This window comes from Seriola dumerili, unplaced genomic scaffold (genome assembly GCF_002260705.1).
Source record: "Seriola dumerili isolate Sdu_G_001 unplaced genomic scaffold, Sdu_1.0 BDQW01000035.1, whole genome shotgun sequence".
In the NCBI taxonomy this organism is placed as follows: domain Eukaryota; kingdom Metazoa; phylum Chordata; class Actinopteri; order Carangiformes; family Carangidae; genus Seriola; species Seriola dumerili.
The window spans coordinates 1,140,219-1,148,011 of NW_019174290.1; the positions used below are offsets into that span (position 1 = coordinate 1,140,219).

The 7,793-nt window shown below is 37.9% G+C and overlaps 1 protein-coding gene across 1 annotated transcript; it reads right to left on the reverse strand.

The window, feature by feature from the left end:
* Positions 1 to 1,081: 1,081 nt before the first annotated feature.
* On the reverse strand, positions 1,082 to 5,192 carry LOC111216742 (vascular cell adhesion protein 1-like). The gene is made up of 5 exons (XM_022738367.1): positions 4,878 to 5,192; positions 3,987 to 4,253; positions 3,503 to 3,832; positions 2,205 to 2,462; positions 1,082 to 1,635 (listed from the first exon to the last, which is right to left on the reverse strand). The coding sequence occupies exons 1-5, from the start codon at positions 4,951 to 4,953 to the stop codon at positions 1,517 to 1,519; spliced, it is 1,050 nt and encodes a 349-aa protein (XP_022594088.1). The 5' UTR covers positions 4,954 to 5,192; the 3' UTR covers positions 1,082 to 1,516.
* Between the last annotated feature and the right edge of the window lie 2,601 nt (positions 5,193 to 7,793).

Genomic DNA, 7,793 nt, shown 5'->3' on the forward strand with positions numbered 1-7,793 from the left:
TACAGAAAACACAATTATAGCAACAACATAACATTTATTGAACCTTTCAAACTGTATTTTTTTATCCACGGTAACAGCGTGACTGTGGGGATGTTCGCCACTTTGGTCCAGACTAAAACATCTCAACAACTATTGGATAGATTTTTCCATTATGTTTTTGCACAGACATTCGTGATAGCGAGAGGATAAATCCTAATAACATTGGTGATCCTCTCTTCCTGTATTTCCCCCGCTTCTTTCGTGAAATATATCAATATGTACTAATATTGGCACAAGATTTTGTACAACCATTGATCCTACTGCTTATATATCAGTATTACATTGTAAAAAAAAAAGTAAGCATTCTTACAGCAAGCTAACATCCAAGTATATGTTCAGAACTTTTGACATCAGGCGCCGGTTTCACAAAGATATTTTAGACTGGTTTGTAGAGTTAGGTCTTCGTTTTTGCTCATAGATTAGTCTAAAGGAAGTCTCACAAAAATAATGACTGACTAATTTTAAGCCAAAAAAAAAAAAAATCAGGCATCTTACCTCCAGGCTAACGATGTTACCATGGTAACAGTCAATGACACCTGCACTGAGCAGTACCACGCAACAACAACAAAAAACAGGAAAACATAGTTCATAATTTGTGGTTTTCTAACATTGTTATGGAGAGAGCAAAGCAAAGGGAAGAGCTTTTTTTTTCTTTATTGTTACACTCTCCGCAGAAGTAAAACGTCTATTTAGTTTATTTTAAACAGTAATTTACCCAGAATTCATTGTACCACAGACTGGCTTAGGTTAGTCAAAGACTAAACTGCTTTGTGCAGCGGATGAATTCGTCGTCTATCTGAAGTCTGACTATTTGTTATTTTCTAAGCCATAGTCAAAGTCTTTGTGCAACCAGCCCCAGATGTGAGCTACAGTATATACAGCTGAAGTCAGAAGTTTGCACTACCTTAGACAAATACATTTAAACTGAGTTTTGCACAATTCATGACATTTAATCATAATAAACATTACCTGTCTTATGTCAGTTAGGATCACGACTTCAGTTTAAGAATGTAAAATGTCAGAATAATAGCAGACAGAAAGATTTGTTTCAGCTTTTATTTTTCTTTCACCGCCTTCCCCGTGAGTCAGACGTTTACATACACTTTGATAGTATTTGGTAGCATTGCTTTTAACCTGTTTAACTTGGGTCAAACGTCTCAGGTAGCCCTTCCACAAGCTTCTCACAACCGAACCGGTGGAGCTGAGTCAGGCTTGTAGGCCTCCTCGCTCACACACGCCTTCTCAGTGCTGCCCACAAAATTTTCAATTAGATTGAAGTCAGGCCTTTGTGATGGTCACTCAGACACCTTGACTTTGTTGTCCTTAAATCATTATGCTACCAACTTTGGAAGTATGCTTGGGATCATTGTCCATTTTGAAGACCCATTTGAAATCTGTGGAGAGGCTAAAGAAATTGTAATAATGACTTCAACCAAAGTGTTTATAAACGTCTGTACTCAACTGTACCTTCATAGCTTTAGAGGCATTTGATTACGTGTAATAAAAGCATAAAACACATAATGAACCTGTGACTTGGTCTGCTGTCGGTGCCGTCGGTCGGTATGGAGGTTGTGGTTTTGGTTGTTGGTGGCAAACCTGTGGACAAACACACAGTTGGCATCAACCACATAAGTATCACCCACCAGTAACTGAAGGTCTTCACTTTATCATATTTACATACACAGAAAAATTTGAAATGTGGTGAGAAAAATGGCAATTGTTGAGTGGAGAAAGTCAGAAATAGATTAAAAAAATAAATGTGGTAAAAACAAGAAAAAAAATGTATTGTGTATGTATATATGTATTTCTTTCTACACTTTACAACTAAAAGTATCATTTACTGATGTGTTCAGTTATATTTTTCAGTCGTCTAATAAAATTTTTACTGCTCTCGTCTGCTTTGGGGCTCCATAAAGCGAACAAAAAGATAAATCATTAAAAGATTATACTATAAAATGAATTTAGCATTTATGTATTCAAACAATTATCTAAAATTTGCTTCTCAAGTCTAACTTATGGATTATTCAGTACTTCCACATATGCATGATTGATGATGGTAGCAAGAGTGTTTTCAAAGTGAGCATGTAATTGACTGCAAAGGGAGTCAAATCAGAGGTTTAGGTAAAGCAAGAAGAAACAGAGAACAGTTTGAAGTTTGAACTCACTTTTGACAACCACGTTAAACGTGACATTGATATACCCTAAATTGTTGCTGACCATACAGACGTACTGCCCTTCATCCTCGGAAGTTACAGATTTGATATAGAGAAGGCCGTCCAGAAAGGTGGAAAGGCGATGTAATGAGTGCAGCCAGAAGTATGAAGGGCCGGGGTTCCCCGCAGCCGAGCAGTTCAGCTGTAGAGGGTTTCCTACTGTGACGGTGATCGGATCTGGATGTGATGAACTCTCTAGCTGAGGCTTATCTGTGTGTCGATTGAGATGGAAGGGGAAGAGACAGGGAGAAATACAGCACTGTCATTAATGCACAAAGCAAATAAGAGCAAAGTACATACAGCCATTAAACCCAGATAGCAAAAATAAATCCGGCCCATACTTGGCCCACATGCTTCTTCCGGCCCAATATATCCCTGGTTACACACGGCCTGAATCTGGCTCATATACAGCATGATTTTAAGATGCTACTTACACATCTGGACCAATTCCAACGCAAACACACAGAAAATCGTCCAGCTGTCAGTCAATACTGGAAGATATCACCCAGACTCTGCCCAGATGTGGAAGTATATGGGGCCAGACTCGGACAGAGGACCCAGGCGTATGTTGGGCCAAAAGATTCAATTTGCTATCAGGGAAGGAACAGTTTGATAGTTTGGAGAAATACCCTCATTCACATTCTCTCCAAGAATTAGATGAGAATATTGATACCACTAACATATATGCATATTTGTTTCCATTGTTTATGCTAAGCTAAGATAAACGGCTCCTGGCTGTAGCTTCATATTTGCCATCTACACGTGACAGTGGTATCAATCTTCTCAGCTAACTCTCAGCAAGAAAGCAAATAAGCATCGAACAGCTCCTTTAAAAATGGGTATACACTGTAAAAGACAACAACAGGATGACAAAAAGACCAACTGTTGAAAAGGTTTTCTTAACCTGTGCATTGTGTTACGTGCTTGTTTTGTTAATTATATTTGTGGGTCTCAAAAAGTCTTAAAAAAAGCAATAAATTCAGTTCCCTCAACAAAAGGCATAAGAAGGTATTTTTAAGGTTTCTAAGAAGGTTGGTTTGAATCTTAATCCATCAATAACATTTTTTTTGTTGTTGCAGTAATTGATCAATTATACTAGTAGGAATTATTATTATATACAGTACATCACAAAAATGTGATGTCAATAATGTCAACTAACTTTATTCTCCCCATTGGTTTGTGACCGTGAACAAGACATTAAATTGCATCATCTGTGGGATGAATGCTACAGAAACCCTCGTCACACTCACAGAAAACAGTGGCAGTGGCTCTTTGTGATGTCACCAGTGGAGGGAGCTCTGGTCCTTCAGGTCCCAGTTCCAGCTTGGCCTCGCACCAGTACTGGAGTCCATTATCTTCTTTTCTGGGGGTGATGCTCAGAGAGAAGATCTCAGTCACTGGTTTCTTCTGTTTGTTGTTGGACTGTAGTTGAGCCAGTGCTGTTTGTCCTCTGTAGAAGGTCACACTGAGCTTTTCAACCGGAGCAACCTTCTGTACTTCACACTGCAGAGTGTAGTCATGGCCCATGAACATCGGCCCAGTGTGATTAAGAAAGCTGATGGAGACACGGTTTGGAGGCTCTGTGGAGACAAACAGAGAGAGATGTAGACACACAGGCGTACAAAGCAAGCCAGAGCCGACCAGCTGAGTATAAATCCTGTTAACAAATAATAAAGGAAACCATCACTGATATTCTTTAGATTAGGTATTTTGGTAAACACAAAGTTAACTTACTGTACACAGTTATAGGCAGGATGGTGCAACACTGGTAATCAGTAGCATTAGTAAAATAGCACATTGGAGTTGTGTCCCATTCAGTCATATTTTTAACCTTCCATACAATTGTGGTTCCATTTGTTGTATGGTCTCCCAGAGCTCTTTCCAAATCAAAAATGTCTTTTGAGCAAGACTCGCACAAGGAGCATCTGGCAGAGGTTGCGTCACCATACTTCACCACCAGTCTGGAAGGAGTGAACTCAGGTTTCTCTGCACAGCTTGGATCTGTAAGAAAGACATGAAAGGCTGTTATCCTATTTAATTATAATAACCATATAGTGCTCCTTGAATGAAAAATATCCATATAAAATTTTTTTTTGTACATTCTAATTTTACACAAAGTAGTTATGCTGTCTACATTTTCATTTATCTCAGATATTTGATTGTCTCTCATCAATTAATCTATTTATTTATTCTTTAAATTAATCACTTCGTTACTAATTCAATAAACAAGATGCTGTAAATCTATTATGTACTGAGCAAATAATAATTAGTAACCTATTTTCTACCGATGTCACAAATAATAATAAGAACGATAATAATATTAATAATAATAATAATAATAATAATAATGATAATTGCTTTCTTTACAAGAACAAAATAAGTGCCTAAGTGAAATCTAGAGGAATTAAAGCCCAAATTAATCACAAAAATAACTATTAAAATGTGTCCTGAATTGTAAAGGTGCTTTCGGCCCTTTTTTTTTCTTCCAAAAACAACCAGTACAGATCATCATTGTAATAATTAATAATTAAAAATCTCATTTATACAACAAATAGCCTGATGACAATTAAACCCTTTCTTTCTTTTTTTTTAAGGCAGATTACAGACGGAAAACTCTTCACTTACCACAACTGGAGACATGGAAGTCACACAGAGGACTCATCAAAAAAACCACCAAAAGAACCAAAAACTTTCTTTCCATTCTCGTAAGATAGAAAATGAAAATCACCAAACATGAACCCTGAAGACGGTCAGAGAGTGAATGCACTATATGAGTTCAGTCCCTCGATTTAATGGTCTATTGTAGTAGAACAATGTTGGCACCGCAGCCTGTTTTCACTACACACGTCCTCTCTATTTCAGTTTTGTCCTCAAAGTTGGAGACCTGTGAAAGTGAAAGTGGCATTGTTCAGTTAAAGATCACAAACTCCATTTTAGAACCAGGCTAGACGTGTTTAAAGACGCTCCCTCCCTAAACCGCTCCCAATTCATATCAAAAGGTACTTCACAACAATGGTTCTCAAACCTTTTCTCATCCAGGATCCCTGAACTGACACGAATTAGACCCACAGACCCACCTCTGATTAGATTTTTGCTTTTAGATGTTTTATTACAGAAAGTGTTTGAAGCCCATGATCAAAACAGTCATACACTCTGTCTTTGTGTTACTTATAGATGGAATCACAATGAAAAACAAGATCATTCCCCTTTTTGCTGGGGACCCGCAGGAAACACAGTGGAGTTGTCGTTGGACCATTTGGATGAAAGCTGTCGTCACTTCATCTTATCCTCAGAGACATTTTTAGTTAAATTGTGTCATAATTAGTGTATGTGTTTGTAAAATAAGGCCAAAAATGGATTCTGTGATGTCACAGTGACCATTAACTTTGATCACCACTTTGATCAGTTCATGTTTGAGTCCCTCAAGGTGTTAATGAGATATTGCGTTCACGAGAATTCGACAGACTCAAAATTAATAATTAATGATTAATAAAATCTGCAGCTCAAGTAGTAAGACTCTGATAGAAAATATCTCCCATGAAATCTCTGGATTATCCAGTATAATTCATATCAATTTTGAATGTTTCAAGTACCACAAACAAAACACTATTCACCTCCATCGTAGCCTATTGGGGTTACAGCAGAGATCTTTTTGCTTGCATTAAATTGAAGTTGTGTGTTAATATCTAGGTAATGTGTCTGTATTTGGGAAGATGCCAGTGGTATCTATTTGAGGAAGTCCATAGATGCACGCCCACAGACAACCGTCTTGTGTGGTATAAACTGAAAGTGTGGTACTTCAAGGATACAGAGCAGAGGAAGCTCTGTGACCCCAGATCAACATTCCTCAACTTCCTGCGGATATAAGTTGTTTGCCGACACCCATTACTGTGATTACTGGACGAAGTCATGTTCACCACTCCACTCTCATTTACTCCTTATACACTACCCACTGCATTATTCTTAAAGTCTCCGTTTTTAACATATTCTTATGTTGCTTCACCCTCTCAAGTTCACACACAAGAAGACAGGACTCCAGATAGGAGCAGAGATATTGGAGGTTTTCTGAGACAAGTGTGAGTGCACTGGAAAAGAACAGCAGAGCTTCAGAGGGTGGTGTCATGTTCACTAACTTCAGAAGCGTTAAGGGAATTGTAGGTTACAGTATGTCCCTGACTACAAGAACAAGCTGTGCAGACACCAGCAGCCAAACCTCCTTAGTAGCCAAGTACATTTACTCAAGTAAGTACAAATTTGAGGTATTTGTACTTAACTTTCAGAGGGAAATAATGTACTTTTTAGTTACTTCACCAATTAAGATTTTTGCATATAAAACAGGAAGAGGTTATAAAATATCATCCTTTTTTATCAATTAAACTACCCAACAATATATACAAGTATAGCTGAAACAATTAGTTGATTTAAGAAATTTTTCCAAACATTTCATGGTTCCACCTTCTCAAATGTGAGGATTTGCTGCTTCTCCTTTTAGTTATTTGAATATTTCTTTAAATGTATTTGTAATACTTTTGACGTTCGGGCTAAAGAAGGTTTGTGAAGGTGCAGAATACATCACCTACTTGTGCATTCTGATCCTTTTAAATGAAAAATCAGGTTGAACTTACAGTGGATGCGTTTTCTTCAGCTGGTCCTTCAGAGGTCTCCTCACCTTGAGTCCACATACAGACAGGTGACATAATAAAAGGAAAACCTGAATGAATGAATAAAGAATCATAACAAACACAGATGCTTCGGTACAGGGCATGAGGGAATGGTTTGACTGAGTGGTTAAATGATCTCAGCTGTCTCATTGAGTTGGTCAGTGGTCAAAGCTCATTAGCTGAAGGTTAGTACATATGACACTCCCCTGATACTAGTGCACTTCACAAGTATGAGCACTATGGAGCAATGTTTTGATGAGTCGGTCCCCTATTTTGTTTTTATCTTGCGCAGCTGCATGAATGCCTGCGCACCGCACACAGGTAACAAGATTCCCGCAGCTAAATTCATGCTACTCCGCTGACTGACAGTTGATGGTGTGCAAAAGAAGGCTGACGGCTAGATAACACAGATGTGAACAATGCAAGTTTCAAAATATGGAAAAAAAAGAAAAAAACACAGGTACATGTGCTCAATGTGTTTTAGGATACCCATAATGCATTGTTTGTTTTCTCTTTGGCAGTTATCCAACACAAATACATTATTGGCAAAAAAGGAGAGCATCAGCAACCAAAGGCATGTTATCCATGAAAACAGGATGGGAATCAAGTGACATGGCACAACCTGCATCAAGTCCAACACCCACTGATTCATATTTGGCAGATTAACCAGATCAACAGTAGTATTTTCCCAATTAAAACCTGAGGCATGTTGCTTTAGAGTAACCCTGCCAGGAGGAAATTGACATTACCCTTCCTGAGTGGAACAATACCTTAAAGATTTCACTACCAAAACACACCCACTTTGCTGCAACACAAATTTAAGTCAAGAATGTAATGTGATGCATTTTTATTTATAATTTTAAGTTAGACTACAAAAAAC

Coding starts and splice junctions, on each gene's coding strand:
- LOC111216742 (XM_022738367.1), bottom strand. CDS start 4,953: ATGGAAAGAAAGTTTTTGGTTCTTTTGGTGGTTTTTTTGATGAGTCCT. Junction 2,463..3,502: donor AGCCACTGCCACTGTTTTCT/GTGAGTGTGACG, acceptor ATCGACACACAG/ATAAGCCTCAGCTAGAGAGT. Junction 1,636..2,204: donor GTTTAACGTGGTTGTCAAAA/GTGAGTTCAAAC, acceptor GTTTGTCCACAG/GTTTGCCACCAACAACCAAA.